Source organism: Neopsephotus bourkii, unplaced genomic scaffold, assembly GCF_033783945.1.
Source record: "Neopsephotus bourkii isolate Nb327-2 ecotype Australia unplaced genomic scaffold, CSIRO-AGI_Nbou_v1 NB_1234, whole genome shotgun sequence".
NCBI lineage: Eukaryota > Metazoa > Chordata > Aves > Psittaciformes > Psittacidae > Neopsephotus > Neopsephotus bourkii.
In genome coordinates this window covers 1,898,686-1,917,685 of record NW_026901719.1, presented here as the reverse complement: position 1 = coordinate 1,917,685, position 19,000 = coordinate 1,898,686, and the positions used below count along the sequence as shown (strand labels likewise).

At 37.2% G+C, this 19,000-nt stretch overlaps 2 protein-coding genes across 2 annotated transcripts in view; one reads left to right on the top strand and one right to left on the bottom strand.

Moving 5' to 3' along the window:
• Positions 1-3,182, bottom strand: part of MOSPD2 (motile sperm domain containing 2) — a 29,752-nt gene extending 26,570 nt beyond the window's left edge. The window contains exons 1-2 of the mRNA XM_061364473.1: positions 3,159-3,182; positions 2,880-2,946 (exon numbers count right to left, since the gene is read on the bottom strand). Coding sequence (XP_061220457.1) covers positions 2,880-2,946; positions 3,159-3,167 — 76 coding nt within the window. The 5' untranslated portion in view covers positions 3,168-3,182. The remainder of the gene's footprint in view (positions 1-2,879; positions 2,947-3,158) is intronic.
• A 1,124-nt stretch (positions 3,183-4,306) lies between these two features.
• On the top strand, positions 4,307-18,618 carry FANCB (FA complementation group B). Its single transcript, XM_061364472.1, has 8 exons — positions 4,307-5,351; positions 6,291-6,443; positions 6,957-7,049; positions 11,464-11,592; positions 12,290-12,456; positions 14,661-15,097; positions 15,943-16,180; positions 18,130-18,618. Exons 1-8 carry the CDS (start codon positions 4,416-4,418, stop codon positions 18,548-18,550), a joined length of 2,574 nt encoding a protein of 857 aa, XP_061220456.1. The 5' UTR covers positions 4,307-4,415; the 3' UTR covers positions 18,551-18,618.
• Positions 18,619-19,000: the final 382 nt, after the last annotated feature.

Here is a 19,000-nt window from a genome sequence, read left to right as displayed (position 1 = left end):
TGTCCAGCTACCATATCAGATAATATTTGCTGGTCTACTGGACTAACAGGAACTTTTCAGTATTGGAAATATGCCTTTTAAATAAATGCAACAAGTTTCATTACCAGGGATATACGTTCCTCACCTGAACTGGATTTGTCTTTCAAATACAGCTAGAAAATTAACTGAAGTGGAAAAAAACTACCACCGCAAGATCTCAGTTAACATTAAACACTACTTTGCAGTTAAGGTCTCACCGTGGCCAAGCGTTCCTTCTAGAACTCCTCAATGGCCACACTTGCTAAACAACTTACACAAGAAAGTTCTCATGAAAACTTTGTGGAAATGAACCAGTAAGGTTCTCTGACTCCATGTTTTTCAAACTCTATCTATTAAACCAATTCTTTGATTTAGTCACATAAATTAAACAACTGTATAATTCAGAAAACATTTTTGGTGCTTTCAACTCCTTAAACTTTTCTTATCCTACCTTGAAAACAGTCAAAACTAATTTTTATTTGTTGTAAATTTTATGCTAAATATTCCAACATGTATTAGATGTGGCATTAGATGTGATTTAATACTAGACCTTCCTTAACCGGATAGATATATTTCTGTATATTCTACTTCAATCTGAAACATTGTATTTTACCAATAAGTAAGTTGAACCAAAAATCAGGATTTCAAAGGCCCTCCAAGTTTTCACTTCACAACAAAATAAACATTATTGAAAGACCATCATAGCATTTGTGATCATTAGCAACCCTTTTTCATGGGAGGGAAATCAGTAACTATATATATATATATATATATATATATACGGAAGAATCACTTCATAAGACAAATGCAGTTTCTAGAATAATCAGGAACACTGTTTTCCTCAGAAGGAAAATAAAACTGTGACAGGTGCAGCCCCCAGAATCAAAAATTCCTGAAAATTTTACTCAAACCTTAATACTCGCAGCTCACCCATAAATGGAATTAGGTTCATTCTGAAGAGGCCCAGTTCTATGACCACACTAAACTTTCACAGAAGTACCAGTTTCTCAGAGTGCCTCAACAGTGGCTCTAGTTTTTAAAGCAAACTAAAATTGCTGGAGATTAAGCAGTTGTACCTTTACAACACAGAAAGTTGCATTTTTGGGAGTGTCTATCTCCACATCATTTTTCAAGTAAGAGGAAGCATAAAAGAACAGATGTTAGAAAGTACACAGCAAAGGCTGAAGGACCACATTAAATTAAAATCATGTGTTTTTCATACTTGGATTGTGCACGACAATGTTAATTTGCTTGAGGCATTCTTAAATTCAAGTGAGGGACTTCAGAATGTGAACTCAGAAAAGTCCTAATCCTATTTCCTTGAAAGGGCTAAGAGTCCTAAATCATGACCCAAAACTGGGCTTACTGAGAAAATACATTCAAAATACTGCAAACAGGATTATAGCTTACCTTGCAACAGTGTTCAATTATTTTAATGGCTGTAACAAGCAGCCCAACAGAGACTTCACTGCAACTACAGAAACGTGTGCAACTCCAAGACTGTAAGGGACAATTCAATTTAAAAGGTAATACCTACTCCCTTTTAGCAGCAACTGTCTTAAGGAAGTTCTAGGCTTTCTGAAGCTACTGTTTACAAGTGCAGCTCTCAGATAATAGAATACAAAACAAGATGAATCACCTACCATAGGAAAATATACACATTAACTGAAAACATGAACAGCGAAAACAATTTATCATTTAAGATTATCCTCCACTCTGCTGAGCCTCAGCTTTAAGAATGCCAAAGACATCTTTATTCACACAGCAATATCAAATGGTGAAATAAGCTCGCTCTCCTTCAAAACATTATTCTATTAATTTTGTCATATTAATATTCTATTAATTTTGTCAATTTGCTAGACATATAGGTCATCTCTAACTGAGACTAAAGAGGTTTCCTTTACTGAAGTTAGCAGATCAACCATATGAAACAAAGTTGTACCAACTTCAAGACCCTCAAAGTCTGCAAGAAAAATACTATAGCCAGTTACAAATAAGTCATAGATGCACGCAACCCATATATAAAAGGGATAGCTAGGTAACCTCAATAATTCTGATCAGGAACATCAAAGCAAAGTACGTGCTCGCAGGACTGGGGATTATATTAAAGGAGATGCATGCAACTCCTAAACTACTGGGCTCTTACTGTATTTGCATTAAGAATTGGATAAAAGTATGCTGTTAATAGACAGCCTTTGGACAGTCATAATGAAGTGTACTGCTTACTGCACTTGTTAGCATACTCTAGTACTCTTCTATCATAAACAATGCAAATAAACCTCGAAATGAAGGAACGCCCCCCCGGCCTAGCCAGGTATTACCTTTCCCCCAGGCATACCCAGCAACCTCCCTACCTTCATTTACAAGTTTAAAAGCATTTGCACTTGAGAGTTAGATACGCAGCATATTTTAATTAAGGCCATCACGAATGTGAAGTGAAACTTACTCTTTCCTTGACAAACTGGCCGAAGTCAGAATTCTTTCCTTCACTTCCCTCCTGCTCCAACACCTCATGTTTTATGCTCGAAAAGCCCAAGCATTTCAGCGTCCCATACCCCATACTACAGCCAAGCAAACATAAGCCAAGAGGACCCGGACCTTTGCCCTGGCATGTCTTGTTGCCCAAGACGGCGATCCAGCAGACAGCACAAAGCCCCAAAAGAAAACCTCAGCTTTATACATCATCCCCACCCGGCAGCTTCGGCCACCCGAAGAAAAGGCTGAAACACCCACTCACTGGGGAAATGCCGGATACCGGAAGCATACAAGGGAAAAGCAGCGACACCGGACGAGCCCCTGAGACCACAGCCACAGAGCTCCAATCCCAGCCCGCCCTCCACCACCACGGCCGAGGTGCTTACCTGGCAGGTACTCCGCCTCGAAACGCCGCCGAGTCTCGCTCACCAGAAGGGCCTTATCCTGTCGCTGCTGAAAAGAAACACGAGACAGAAGGACTGTAAAAGGAAGAGAAAGGCTGCGGCCCGATACAACCCCGGCCCCTCCAATGTATGGCCCTCACCATCCGACCCCCACCTCTTCCTCTTCACCCCCCAGCCTGCTACCGGCGGCCGGGAACGGCTGGGGAGGAGAGGCCCGTCGGGCTGGCAGCCGTTAAGGGGTATCGGAGCGCAGGTACCCACCTCCGCCATGGCCCACCAAAACCTCCACACCGCGGCAGCAAGGCCTACAAGTGCCGGGGAAACAGAGAAACGCCAACCGAGGCGCTGCGTGACCCCAGCCGGGGCAGGGCAAGGGGAGGGGCCGGCGTTGCCAGCCACCCAGGAGCCTCACTCTGCCGGCCCCACCCCCTTCCCGGGGTTGAGCCGCTGGCCCCGCCCCTAGCCCACCCGTCATGCTTCCCGCGGCGGGAGTTTTGGCGCGCGCGCGTGTTCTTCTAATTCCTGTCGCCCTCCGTTTCTCCATCCGCGGCTGGGACCCGCAGCTGGTGGGAACGGGTTGTCCTTAGGGGACTTGTCGGTGCAGGGTTTGCGGCCGCTGTGCCTCTCGGGCTCGGCTTCCTCCGGTAGGAGATTGTGTGGCCCCCGTTGGGCCGTACAGCTGTCAGCGGCTTTTGGGGGCGGAAGCTAGGCCGAGGTCTGCTGCTGCCTCGGCCCGGCTGCGGCTGTGAGGGCCCCTGGGTGGCCCCTGTGGTGCCTTAGCTGTCCGGGTCCCCTTAGGGAGGTGCTCTTTGCACCCCTGAAGTTGGTGAAACTTAGTGAGACGGCTGCGGGGCGCTCTGGATCCCGGGGTCTTGTCAGGGGAGAGATTGAAGGGGAGGGGAAAAGGAAGGGAGCCAACTTGGCAGCAAAGTGGCTGGAGTCTTCTTCAGAGAACTTTTAGCTTGAAAAAAAGTTTGTAATTTAAACTAATAATGAGTTGTGCTTATTAATGAAGCCTGTGCCTTAGTGAAAGCTCTTAAATTTGAGAATTCAAAATACGATTAGTTTCTCTTCTGCTCTGTGTATCTGTGGAGCTGACACCTTCAATTCAGTCACACAAGCTGCATACATGGGTTGGTATGGTTTCTTTCAACTTATGGTATGCTGTGTACCTGTTGATGAGAGTGAATTCACGCTGTGGTAAATAAATTTATTTATTATATATATATATTTTAAAAAGTTTCTGCCATTTAAATCTCTCAGTATAAAGTTGCTTAACTTCATTTCAAGGTAAAGCACGTACTGGACTCATGCTCTCAAATTAGTCTGTCATTGCTTTGCAATGTGTAGTTTTTCTAATTCTTAAGGATCTGTTCAGCTCTTCCCAAAATTACGTTTTTTTTCCTCTTCATTTTTGTAGGTGGATAACACTCGGATAAGTTAATTTTTTTCAGAGAGAAATAATCCTGACAAAAATGGAGGTGCATACGATACTCTTATAGAGGAATACACATAAAGATGCTTCTGGATGAGCAAAAGCAAATCTTGTCCTACAATGGCGAAGTCCTTCTGTTTCAGCTGTCAAACACAAAACATGTGGAGGGAGCTGCTGATAAAACAGCAAACTTGTGCGTCAGAAGAATGGCATTCAACAGAGACACTAAGCTGTTTGTTCAGAAGTCTTCTGGAGCATTCAGCATGCGTGGCAGTCACTTAAAAATTGAAATAATTTGTTGTAGCTGCACAACGGATTCCAGAACAGGGATTATTCTTCCCTGCATTTTGATCAAAAAGAAAAAACGGAACAATGTTATCAAATACCTTTTGTTGTTGCTTCACAGCTCAAATCAGTTTGAGCAGTCCTTTTGTTTTAAGTTGGATTATGAGCTGAAAGAAGACATCAGGTTGTATACTGGCCCTTCAGTGTTGTGGAGGCATGCCAATAAGCTGTTCTACATCTCTTCTGACACCTGCACAGTTCTAAGTGCTCCTGTTCAGCTTTCTTCTGTTGTGTGGACAGGTGAAATGGAGGATAAAGGCACAGTTGTCTTGGGGATAAGAACTGCTTGCCTGCCAGACAATGAAGATGAGGATGAGTTTTCCACTTCAGACAGAGCCATCTGGGGTAGTGAATTTTTTGGCTATGCAATAAAAACACAAAAAATGCTAACTGGCACATGCTTTATGCCTCATGCATACAGCAAAGTGGTATCTTCTGTCTATGTCTGCAAGAATGAGATACTGAAAAAACAGCTCCGAATATCGCTTGTTGCAGTAACCCACAGGAATCAGCTTATTTTGTTCCAGGATGGTGTCCCTAAAGGTGTTTGTGAGCTTCCTTATGAGAAACCATGTTCAGTAAAAACAGCTGTAACCAGTAGCAATGATGTGCTATTTATTGTGTCTTTTGCCTCCGGAAATGTCTGTGTTGTACAGAGGAGAGACAGCTTACAGGTATTTGTGGCTTTAAGCAGCTCCCTTTTACTACTATGCCTTTATTTGTATATATTCTGTTATTAGAAATTTCTGCAACCAAAAAGCTGCATGTTTTAAGTTTTAAACATTTTTTTGTTATTGTTGTTTCTGTTAAAATAACCTACCTAAAGTGTGAGATTGTTTTACTTTCACTGTTGCTTATGTATCTGACAACAAACCCTGGATTCTGTTATTTAATAGTACCTTTCATGAATCTGAGCCAAAGCTTCTGTTTCTAATTGAAAAATTCCACAGTATTAGAACCTGAAGTTGTAAGATGCTTGTGAGTGTGATTGCATAATTTGTGTTAAAGTGAAAGAAAACTAGCACTATTGCAGAGCATAAACTTCCTGAAATTTAAAAACGTTTTGAATCTCACTTCCTAGTAACGAAGTATTGTTTCACGAAAATGGCAAGAGGCCTCTCTTAGGTTTTCTAAAGTCAGGGCAGACAACGTTAACTGTTAGGGTTTTGTGATACTGTTATCAAGATAACTTACATAATTGAAGAAACGTCTTTAGTCCTATTTAGTCCTCAGCATTATTGTACATATTTGTCTTTACCTTTCAAACGTATTTAAGTGCTTAATGCAACAAAGGTACTTTTGAATATCAAAGGTTATCATGTCTTTAACAGATCTGCAAACATTATTGGTTCTAAATAATGTTACAGCATTCAGCTATTCAGCTGTTTGACTACACTGAAAAGTTGTCAGCTTCTCTGTGTTCTGGAAAGTAGCTAATTTTTCCCGGAGTTACATAGGTTCTAAATGATAGAGTGAGAGCTTGAAGCTTCTTAATACTATATTCCACGCACCTGAAGAGGCCGCCTCTTTATGAAAAGCATGCTTCACCGAAATTAAATTTCAAATTGAAGATTTATTAAAAACTACGTATTTTAAAACCTCTTCTACTGTAGGTGGCTTCCAAATGGCAAAAAGTGAAGTCTGTTCTGGTGGATGATTTTGTTGGGTCTGGAAGTGAGCAACTGTTACTGTTTTTTAAGGATGACTCCAATACAGATGTGTTAAGTACATTCAAAATAACAGATCTTGGAGAGGTCGACTATGCTGTAAGTTCAACTTGCTGTTTCTCAGCTGCTCAGTATTTGCTTAATAAATTAACAAAACCACATAAAATCACTGAAGGATTGGTGCAAAGTGAAATTTGATGTGTGTTGTGAAATGCTCTGAAGTTTGAATCTAACATTCCCTGCTGTAAACGTAAAATAATTTATCTGAAGAGATTATTCTATTTCCTTGATAGCACCAGCATAATTTGGGAAATAAAACTAATGCAGTTGCAAATGCTTGACATATGTATGCTACAATGCTTACCTTTTGGCAAGGAACTCCTAATTAAGGCCATAGTGCTTGTTAATTATCTTCTTATAATTGGTTATTTCCATTATGTGCTATCGCACTAATTGCATTAAGAAGTTAAGATTTTTCTTGTAAAATGCACACTGTGATTCTGCTGGTTTTTTTCTATTTTCCCTAGATTTTTATAATGCTTTGTAATGGCTTATACCTTACCTTCAGCTTTTTAATTAATTCAGGGGTTTGTTTCTTTTTTTTTTTTTAAGAGTGAAATTAATTATAAACATGATGCTCCTGCTGCAGAAGGATTGCAAGAGAATGGTTTGCTTACTGTCCAAGCCCTTAAAACACGATTACAGGTTTGTACTTGATAGTTCTGCCGCTGTATTTTCTCCAAAGTACTTTTCTGTATCATTACATTAGCTGAAGGGAGAGGTTAATGATACTGGTTTTATCGGAAAAGTATTTCAGGAAGAAGACAACATTGTTAAGTATCCATTCTTGAATCAATGATAGCTTGTGTTTCAGTTCTCTCAGTTGTTACAAATGCATTTGGGTAATTGGAAGTGTCTAACTGAATTTTAATCAAAATTTTGCAACTATGCTGAAGCTATCCTGTCAAAGCTTCGTAACACTTGTTTTGCAGATATTTAACTATCAGTTTGGTAAAACCAGAACATTCACTACTTTTGCTCCACATTACATACTTTGAGATAGTGTAGAGCCAGATCCCCAGTGAGTGCCAATGAGAGTGCCAGTCAGTCCCGAAAATAATGAGTGTTATGGTCTGTTTCTTTGTCCACAGACTTCAATCAAATTGGGTTTTGCTTTTGACTCAATTAGTGACCGTGGTTATTTCACCACCTGCTGAGGTTTTTCCTCCTGTTACTAGCAATTTTATAAGCATAATTTTGCAAGGATAATTTTGTTAAGTACAGTAGGTAAAGCTAAAATGTATCTTTCTTTTAATTGGCATTATTTGTAAAACAAGCTGGGGGGGACTTGCCATAGTCCAAGTGATCAATGGGAATATGGCATTGCCTGCCTTTCTTTCTACCTTTCATCCTGGTAGTAAACACCCAGCATACTCTCAGAGATGCTCTTCTGCAGTGTTGTGTGATGGCCTATACCAAACAGGTAATAATTGACAAAATTGAAAGATTGATTAAAACAAAAAGTTTTAGGAGCTTAGTATAAGTCTCAAATTGAGTTGATGTGAGGTCATTGTTAAGTTTGCTAAAAGTGCTTATATCTGAGATAGGAGGTAATTTATTCCTGTGATTTGAGAATTAGTGAAACCTTAAGTAGGATATTGTGGCAGTTTTATCTACAGACTTTAAAAAATGTATCAAATTAATTGGAAGAAGTTTATTACTGGAAGAAAAGGAGGACTATAGCATATTAGGAAAAGTCTAGAAAAGAAAAGATTTTTCTAGGTTTAATTGCAAACAAGATGTCTAGCTAGATATTATACAATTTCTAAGAGATAAAAGCTGTTTGGTGAACACTGGGTAATAGTTTCTGGTTTTGTTTTCTCTTTATTTTCCTTCAGTTTTTTCAGAAACTGGAAGGTGTAAGAAAGGAGCAGTTGGTTGAATTTTGGGGACCTCTTGAGGTCCCTTCCAACCCTGCATTTTTACAATTGGTCAGTTTGCATGTTGTTTTAGTTGTTTCTGGATTCTTTTAGGTAATTATCTATTTTAAAATAGCTGCATTCTTTCCCTACTCATTACATTATTTTCCTCCTCTACAACACAGAAGTTAGTTTGTTGCTTATTTGTTGTTGCTTCCACTGTTGTAAGGAAGATTTTCCATTGCAGTTGACAGCTGTATATTCTGTGTAACTATGTTCTGTGACTCTGTTCTTTTAATACACCAACTGGCTTTCAGCTGTACAGCTCTGTGAGTGTGTTAAGATCAAATAGGTAGTCTGTTTTGTGCATTGTAGTGGTTCTGCCTGAAGCAAGCACTGGCTGGAGATTTCATGTAGCATCTGCTGATAAAGTTCTTAGACACAGACTCCTCCATAAGACTTTCATTTGTTTGTTTAGAGATCTTTTTGATCTCTAATTTTCAAGCCATGTGCTAGCACGAGCATTGTAAGCAAGTTGGAAATCTTCCTGTGTTTTAATGCTGTCAGTCTTTGCTGTTGTCATGCTGATGAATTTCAAAGTATATGCAGATATCTCTTTTTTTGACCTTACTGTTGCTTCCTTGTTGAGATCTCCATTGTTCTGTATGTTTCCCTGAATGATGAAATACTCTTGCTGTTTTTTTGTCATCTGGTATATAATTGAATTTCAACGATGATTGTTTTGATACCATAGTGTATGGATCCGGCTTAGTTTCCAAAGGTTTTTTTAGCCTTTATCATCAAGATTCCAGAAATATGCAACCAAAACACGTTTTGACAGTCTCTATGGAATCTTTTAGGGCAAAAAGAAATAGTGGATGTGGTCCTTTTTCATATTTTGTTGCTTATCCCTTATTTCACATTTGCATAGCTGTTTTCTAGCGATGTGAGAACTTCAACACAACTGAATTATGGTCCACTGCATTATAAAGAGGTTGCATATAAGTTGTATACAGTAATACATGTAAGTTGCATTTTGCAGTAGGAAAATTTAAAAATATATCAGCCTGTGCATTTTTTAATTGTCCTATGCCTGCATCCAACCTTTTCTCCTCTGAAGACTTTTTAACATTTGTTTTAGTACCCCCTGAAGATTACTTCCTTTGATAGAGTACTGGAGTTATGTTACAAGAGCTGAGGTTACAGGGTTTCTCATGGGTTTGATTGCTCTGGTAGTCATACCACAAGTCAGAAGTGTCTTTTTATGTCCACTAGCCTGTTCCCTCCACAAATACTTAACAGTTGTGTATGAATTGTAATGCCAATTTCTTTTTCCTGTGATTATTTTGTTTCCTTTGACTTTGTTTGCCTGTTTTTTGGGCAGGTATTTTTTCAGTCCTTACTGATGATACGTTGAATTGCTGCATTGTCAGGTTGTTCTGTTCTCATTCTGATAATACTGATTTAGTGGTGGATAGAAAGTTATTTAAGAAATGTTCTAAGATTTAATTTTTATTACTATTTTTAGTGTAATTAACATTTTTCCATCTGTTCTGGATTGGCCTGTTTTTTTGGTGTTTTTACATAAGGGATTTTAGTCACTTGAAAAACACAGACCCAGTTATTTAGTGCATGAGCTGCTCCAGCCTGTAGATTTCTAAATTGCTTCTCTCTGGCTCTTTTCTTTTTTTTTTTTTCCCCATTTTACCTTTGTTTTTCCCAATATTTTTTAGTCTTAACCATCGTGAATGTTCCTTTCCGTTTTCTTTGCTTTCTAGAAGTGCCACAGTTCTTGGCTCAGTGGTTTTAGCTTTGTATGTATGGGTATTAATTTATTTGTTTATGAATGCTGCAACTTTAAATGGAATGTGTCAAAGCACTTGGCTGTTCTACTTACTACTAAGCCTCTCCCTGCTTTTGGCAGTGATTCATCTCTTCTGCTGTTCATGCTGGATTTGTTACAGCTGTATTGTGTTTGGCTCTAGACTGCTTTAATTTTATGCTGATGTTTATTTTATATTTTAAGGTGATCTAGTTTTGTTTTCTTAGTTTCCCTGTGCAAAGATTGTGACTTCTACTGGTGCTTGTTGCATAATATATCTTGGCATATGGCAGAAAGGATGTGCTAGAGGGACCTGATGGAAGGCACTACCCAGTCTTGGTTTGCCATGTGGTAGATTTTGGGTCTTTTTTTCTTGTGTGCTTTGTGAGGAAAAAGGGCTAGCAAATGTCAGATTGATAAGCAGGCATACCTCAGTGAATCTTTGGCCATTTTGACTGCTTCAGTCTGTGATTCACCTTTTGCTTTTTGTTTCTCAGTTATTTATTCAGGAGTTGCTCATCAATGGCAGTAAGAAAATAGTTTGGTATTCTGATGACCTTGATTAGGAAGGTGTTGTAAAAGCATCCTTGTTCTTAAATCTTCCTTTTCTTCTCTAAGTCTGGCACTGTGTTATTGCTTGGAATCTGGTACTTGCAATGCATGATTAGGTAGGTAGCAAATTAATTTTTTTACAGAACCTATAATGATGAGTGCTACTTGCTCTAAATGGTCTTTACCGTTGCACCTTGAGCAGAGGGAATCTCTTTGCATACATGAAGTGGTCTTTATTCAGGCTTGGCAGCTGCTTATGATTGATCCTAATTATTTGTTCAGGGTTTTCTCGGGGGCGGGGGGGAAGCAGGGGAGAAGTTTGGGTTTGCATTCCAGTGGTGAGCTTTCTTCTCTCTGCTCCTTGGCAGCATAGGACTTCTCAGGATCTTGCTTTCCTGATAATAGCTTTTGAGAGCTTTCTTAAAATCTAAGCAGCTGGTGCTGGCATGCTGCTTTCTTGCTTTGTTTTGTTTTGAGTTTTTTGGGTTTTTTTTGTCTGTTTGTAAAACTGCCAACTGTTCAATATATTTAGTTGACCAGTAATCGGCACGAATCTTGAGAAGAAACTGAAACTCATATCAGTGGAAAAGGGAAGTAGGAATGGTAATGAAAGGGCTGAATATCTACATAATTAAATAAAATTGACCTTAAAAGTTCATATTAAGCTTGAGGTTTCATATCAAGAGGCCAAGATACTCAGATTAATATTTTGGATCTTGATTGCATAAAGATAGAAAGCTGAAGAAATATATTGGTACCTTCAATATTGGTTCTTATTTGCAGTAGACCTAAGTGTAAGCGTTATGATAATTTTTATCTTTTGCAGGCTGGTTACACTTCTGTTCGAGATCTACAGCAGCATTTAAGACTCAAAAAGAAGGTTATTCTTGAGTCTTGCAGAGCATTAATAGATCTTGTTGAAGAAAGAACCCATATCCTACCAACTGCAAAAGAGGTAAACTGCAGAAGAGATCAGTTCTGAATTCTGCCCAGCCATTTGTAAAGGGTGCTTCTCTCAACCACTTGTTACTTTCAGCACTAGTATTGTCGCTATCAAAACTCATATCTGCTTTTTAAGTCTGGTTCATTACCTTAACCTGCCAGTGTATGTGCATAAGAGTAAATTTGGGTTTCTTTACTTGAAATTAATTTGCACAATACCACCTGACAACTGAGTTGCATGGAGGAGTAACATCTAACACAGAAGTGGATTGTGCAATCTTAACTGGCACAGTTGCCGAGATATTGAATACCTATCTACGGCTGAACATGTTAGGAAAACTGAGCTGTCATAGATATGTATAAGCAAAATTTATTTTATAATGGGAACAGAGTGAACTGTGTGCTGAGAAGGCGGTGGAGCTTGGGAGAATGTTAATGTGTTGCTCGAAAGAAGCCTCCTAATTTACTTGAAATAGAGTTGATCTTGTTTACAAGGAGAGAACAAGTTGTACTTTTCATGGTATCGTCTTTTAAGAAAATGCAATTCTATCTTTTGAACCTATTGTAGAGAATAAATTAGTGCATATAGACTTTGTTTAGGTATTTTAAAAGCACTTCCCGCAATCATTTGTGGTAAAATGAGAAGTAATGCAGTTTAAAAAGAAATAATGTCTCCACTTTATCTAAAAGACCCAACGTTTTTCTGTAAGGAAGGTCTTGTCTCTCTCTGGGATGATGTAGAAAATCCTCCTCATTCTCTTAGTAAAGAGACCTCATTGGCACCTACAGTCCCAGAGCACTTCACAGAGAAATTGTGGCAGCGTGTTGTTGGTGACAGCTTGATAGTTGGAGTAAAACTAACTGAATCATCTTACTTGTAAGTATATAAATTTATCTCATATTTTTGAGTAATTTTATAGAAACTGAATTTGCAGGTTAAGCTGCGCAGTAGCAAGAGTTCACTTTTGAGCTTTGAACTTTCTCATTTTGAACATCGGTATATAAAATGTTTCAAGTGTGTCTTTGTCAGTGTTGTGGCTGCTGCTTATATCTCTCCAGCTCTGCACAAAGAAACCAAACCAAACATTGTATAGCAAAAAATTAGGTTTTTCAGTATAACCACATCATTACTGGAGGCTTTTATGGAAGAGTTTTCTTCATAGTCCATGTTGACTAGCATAGCTATGCTGATACTAGTATGGGGTGTAGATAAAGCTTTGTCTTAGCTATATAGTTCTTGATGCCTTACTGTTAATATCTTGCTATTCCTGAAGAGTGATTTACTTAAAGAAGCACAAAAGGAAACACTTTAAATTCACTGATCAACTTAATAAATACTCAGCTTTTGAACTGAAGTATGCTACAGCCAAGTGTCCATTCAAATAAATATTTGCTAGGCTTATGTATCGTGTAACATGTGGAACAATCAGACATACAGTCCTTAAACCTTCAAAGTTATTCGTTTATTGTCTTCAAATGTTATTTGTTTATTGTCTTCAAATGTATTCATTTATTCTCTTCATTTTAATTGCTCAGTTGTAGATGTAAATACTACATATTTCATTTCCTCCTTGCAGAGAGGAAACTAATTTGGAACACACTTCAGCAAAACAGGATTACATTACACAGTGCACATTGTAAATTTCTGTTTTAATGTAAACTGGTGGAGTCAAAACTTTCCTTTTGACCTGTATCTCCGCAAGTAGTGTAGCTGATACTGTATTAGGGTAAGCTTAAAGACTATTGATGCCACTGAAAATCATTCAGGTGGTGGTGAGAGAGCTAACCCATTACACCCTTTGGCCATTCTGCTGGAGCTGTGGGTATATTATTTCTCAACTGCCAGATTGCTATAACTTTACAAGAAAGTTGACTTCATCTTCATGACAGCTTCTGTTAAGAGCCACTGAGGCAAAAGATTGTTTTTGCCTTTCCGGTATTCATTCTTTTAGCTTTGATGATGATGACTTTGTTTTTGAAAATGAAATACTTCATTCCTGTATAGCTTCAGAAATTCTCAGAAGATTTGGAACCACTCCTTATAAACTAGCAGCAGTATTGCTCTCTCCCCCATTTTTACAGTTGAGAAAAGATTTGTGAAGATGAAGTCATTTGTCAAAGGTTTCCTGGTAGGCTAGCAGCAGAACCTAGGTCTGCTGGGCTCCAGCTCAGTACTGTTCACAAAGACCTGTGTTTAAGGGGAAAAGGGCTTGCTTTCTCTCCATCACAACACTGTAAGTCTTTATTGATTACTTTTGTGCTTTCTAATAAGGCAAGATTGCAGTGAAGCTTTAGATTGCATTATGAGGTGGTGATACTTCTCCCTAAAGAAAAATATAGTCATAAGACTTTCAGATGACATCTTGAAACTGAATTGATTGGCAGACTAAAATATTCATTAAGAGAGTATCTGAAATAGTAATATTTGCATTTCATTGAAAGAACCCTGTGTTAAATAAATCAAGTACTTTGCATATTTCAGGAAATTACTGCATTTTTAAGGTAATAGTATTTAAAACCTTTTATTTTACTTTCTACCTTCAATTTTGTTTGGGTATCTATAAAATAACATAGAACATCAGAAAAGCTTTTAGTCCTCAAAGAGGGCAGAAGATACTTTCTGTAATTTTTATTAAAAGAAAGTTAAGTCTTTAAAAATAAATTACAAATGTCATAGAGCATCTGCATGAGCTATGTGGAATTTTCATTTTCTGGGTGAATTAGAAATCCAAATTCTTTCAGTTGAAATGAGGCATCTAGGTCCTAGAAGCCTTTTAAAAAATTCAGTCCATGTTTTTAAACTCTTTATATTAAGGTTAGATGAGATAGTCATTTGAAGGACTTGCACTCTTTGCACAGTCTATGACTTAACCTGGAATGATATTGAGTTTGTAGTAGTCTTAAATGTCTGTGTGTGTGTGTGTGTGTGTGTATATAGGGAGGTAGGTAGATAGGTAGGTAGAGAGATAGAGAGATAGATAGATAGATGCACACATATATATATTTCTGCAAAGTTCTGGTTATTTGTCAGAAAACAAAATACAAACTGGGGGTGCAGTCATCTTATATGGATTTTCACAGGTCACTGAGTGATGTCAGTTTATCTTTAGTGGTGGATCAAAAGTTCTCTTCGATTGCTCCAATTATTGAGTGTCGAAATAAGATCATTAAGCTGAACAAAGCCTTCTCAACATTGGCTGTCTCCTCCTGTCAAATTGAACCTCCTCCAAAAAAGATGAAACTGGACTTGCATGACAAGTATGATATGAAAAAAGAGTTTCCTCAGCGGAATGAAGCAAAGTCAGTCATTGCTGTTACCAGCCTTTCACCGTTACTAGCATTTCACCGTGTATGTTGCATAGTTCTTCTACATGCGAAGAAACAAAAACATTGGACTGATAGTTTAGAGGAGAGCAAAAAGATTACTGTACTCTGTGGGAAAATTTCGTTAAGTCTGGAAGATGTTTCAAATGGCAAATATTCAGTAAAGATGCTAAAGGATAATAATTACTGTACAGGTAAATGGATTGATAAATTTTGGATTCATAAACACATGGTTGATTCTTCTGTTCACTGTAAGTGATGCCAAGCTGTTTTGAAGATGTAATCACATCTCTGAATATGAGCTGCATAGACCTGTTGGGAATTAAAATCTGGGTGGAATACAAGACAGAACATTTTTCAAAATGGAAAAAATGTTTAGTGATTTCCTGTAGGGTTTTTGTGCTTTCATTGGTGCTGAAATGTCTCTGGATAGGTTAATTCTCAAGATTAGTGTGAGTACAGGTTGCTGAAGGCTGGGTTTTTTTTTCCTGCAAGAAAGATACTTAACTATTTATTAGATACAAGCATATTTTTTTTCTGCTATAGTATTACCTCTTAGATAATACCAAAGTAATTGAAGCTTTTCCTCATCTACAAGTCTATTAAGGTCATTTATTTTCATTTCTTTTAGTATTCCTTATTTAATTGATTTTTGAATTGTGCTTCTGCTCATGTAGTGGAATACCCTTCGGATAATCTGTAATGAATTTTAATTTCTTCCTTTAATGCTGTATCATGGGCTAAAGCCAACATGTCATCTTACTATCTACAGAAGGCTATTAATAGTCTTTGGCAAGGTGGCATTTATCTTCAGAGCTTTCATTAAATAAGTGGGGCTTTGTTAATCAGCTAACTCATTTGCTTGACAGAAATAGGTATAAGAATTTATGTGAAAACTCCCCAAAAATGCCTGTATGCGGGTGCAAACTCTACATAAAACTGGGGCCGTAAACCCAAGGTTTTGCATAAGCAAAGCTTAATGCATGCTATATGATCAAAATGTTCAGGCCAAATATTTTGTTACTGTGTTTTTTTGCAGGTTCCTTGGAAGATATACTTGCTGTCCTTGCAGTATCTGTCAGATTCTCCTTTCAGATTGTGTCTTCTGGTTGCACATTGACTCCAGTAAATTCATGGTTACTGGGAGAAATGGAGTGCACACCATTTAAGGAATGCCATGACAACATATTCTGTCATAAAGCAGGAACTGTATATGGTACAGTTTTTAAGTGGACCCTGAAAAATCCATTCGAAGGGCTTCTAATATTATTTTGCAGGTAAAATTGCTTAAAAAGAGTTGTATATTCATTTTGCATGCACACTTTTTTATCTTTACAGTATGTTTTACAGGTACCGTGAACAACAGCCAAAACCATAATTAATAGGCTTCTAATACTGATGATATGGCAATCACCAGCAATAACAGATTAATTTCAAATCAGAGCTATGACTGAACATGAATTCTATTGTTTAAGGGTTAGGGTCTCCATTAGGTTAGGTCTCCATTAATAGCTGCTTGGTAGTATTTCTTTTGCTCATTTTGCTGTGCATGAATGTTACATTCTTTTTTTTTTTATTTACATTCTTAGTATAACAATTTTTCTTCAGTATGTGTTGATTTTAAAAAGTATCTTAAGGGAATATGAAAAACAAATAAGAAAAACCTTAAACAAACAGCAACAAACCTTAAGTTATATTAAATTTTAATTTATTGCTGTCATTTTGTAGTTTAGTACTGCAACATAAATTTAGTCCAGTTTTGTATGTGTTCCTGAAGTATTTATTTCCTACCCACAATGTCTTTGAAAAGTAAATAATTTGAAGAGTCTCAGTGATTTGTTTTTCTTACATAGATTCTTGGATGTATGTCTATAAAAAAGCAGGCTATACAAGTTAGTTATACTGCCATGATATATCATTTAGCTAGATACGGTTCACAGCATAAAAAGTATGTTGTACTGACAAATGTTGCCTGTCCTGGAGACTTCAAGCTAAAAAATAAGAGAAGGTGTATCTTTCACCAGTTTCTATTTATAATGAGCTTGAATCTTTTACTCAATATAGGAGTTGATTTCCCTCTTTTAACTAAGATGAAAGGCTAAGTTGTTTAAGAAATCAATCAGTAAAATTTTAAGCCTAAAGGCTTTTGATTCCTTTTAGAATGTTGATACTATACACTTTTGATCCAGCTTCTTATTAATAGTGAACTGCATGTTTATGGTGTAACTATGGTTGTATTTTCTATATCTTTGTTTCCCCATCTTTGGATTAATCTTTTATCCAGCTGGGGTATTTCTGCGATTGGTGGGAACTACAGACTGTTTTTTTCCCACAGCCTTTCAGAACTAACATAAACTGCTATAGCTGTTATAAGTAGTGGAACATTCAAGATAAGTAAATTGAAATAGGCATTTTTCCTGAAACTACTTCGTTCTGAGAAAACTAGCTACCTAAGGATGCTTGTAGGGTTTTGGGGGTTGATTGTTTGGTGTGGTTTTTTTTTTTTTTTTTGTTGGTTTTATTATTGTGGATGGTTTGGGGTTTTTTTTTTCTGGGATTTTTTTTTTTTTTTCCCATCAAAAGATATTATGGCAAACACTGGAAATAAGACTTTGGACAAACTCTACATTCCTCTTAGAATAAGGGCTATGTCATTGTGTCATATATGCTACACTGGTGTCCAGGAGAGTAGGTTCCTGATGATTACAAGTACTATTTTATCTTGTTTCCTTAATAATTTTGAATGTCTGATTTTTAAGTGCAACTTTCCCTCTATAATAACCATTTAAATAGGAGCTGTGGGCCACCTAATAGCCATGCTGTGAGTTGATCATGACAATCTATGAATAAAAGTGACTTTTTACTGCCCCTGAGTGTAGACTAAAAAATGCATTTCCTTTGTATTATTATATGTAGCTTTCATATACAATGACTTGCTGTTTAAAGAAACAAGTAATGCTCATGAAACCTTAATTGTGCACATATATTTCAACATAGAATAGTTATGTTCTTGAGGCTTGCTTAGTGTCAAAGTGGTGGCTAATGTACCATTAGAAAACCTTTGCTGACTGTTGTATGTACAGCATACTTAATACTTAAAAGCATAATCAGCATACATGTTTCCCTGTTTCATTTTAAGTAATTCTGTTTTATTTTCCATGATAGAATTTTGAAGATACAAGGTAGTTCTAAGAATAATAATAATCATCACCATCTTATCTTACAGAAATCTGACTGTGTTGTTCCAGTGCCTTTATAGCCTTATTAGAGTTCTCCCACCAAGCTGTGATGTAAAACTCCTGAAATGTGGAAGCAAAGGTATACTGACTGGACAGTTAGCACTGGCTTTGGAAAAAGAGATGCTTACCTCTAGGAATTCTTTCTTCTCAAAAGAAAGTAAAGATAAAAACAGTTTGACATGGGGGAATGAGCCTGGCAAGACAAGCACTGATGCTCCCGTGGCTTCTTTACTGGACAGTGAAGAAGGGGTTCAGCAATTCAGAAAAAAGCTTCAGAATGAAGGGGAAGAGAGTATGCTGAGTATGAATCAAACAATGAATGGTGCCCTTTACCAGGAAATTTCTTTGAAAATAGCAGCTGCTCAGCGCAGTTCAGATATGATTGCATGGAGACTGAGCAAGTTCTAGAAACTACTATAATTATCTTGAAGAATATTTTATTAAAATTGTAGTATTAAATAATATTTATATTTTCATGGGTACTTTTTATTGTATAGCTCAGTTATTTCTACAGATAAATACTGGTATTTTGGTTGATGACTTGTAGCTGGTGTGGCAAGAATTTAATATTTAATATTAAAGGTAGCTGAGTTATTACTTTGTTACTTAACTTGAAAATATTATTTTTAAAGTATTTTCTAATAATTCCTATTCCAAAATTATATTTCATGAATCATGAATGAGCTGTATTGGAAAAAAGATAACAAGTATGTACAGTTTAAAATAGTCCTTTTAAACTTGAAAGATGACCATTTACACAGGTGAAACTTCAGTCTTAAGACAGCTATAGAAACGATTAAAGCTGAGTAACAAAAATTAATAATTTGACTATGGGGTTTGACAAATTTAAAGAAGGGG

Excerpts from the sequence above, each read along its gene's own strand:
- FANCB (XM_061364472.1), top strand. The coding sequence starts at position 4,416 with ATGCTTCTGGATGAGCAAAAGCAAATCTTGTCCTACAATGGCGAAGTC. Across the intron at positions 6,444-6,956 it reads TTGGAGAGGTCGACTATGCT|AGTGAAATTAATTATAAACA; the intron begins GTAAGTTCAACT and ends TTTTTTTTTAAG. Across the intron at positions 15,098-15,942 it reads GGATAATAATTACTGTACAG|GTTCCTTGGAAGATATACTT; the intron begins GTAAATGGATTG and ends GTTTTTTTGCAG.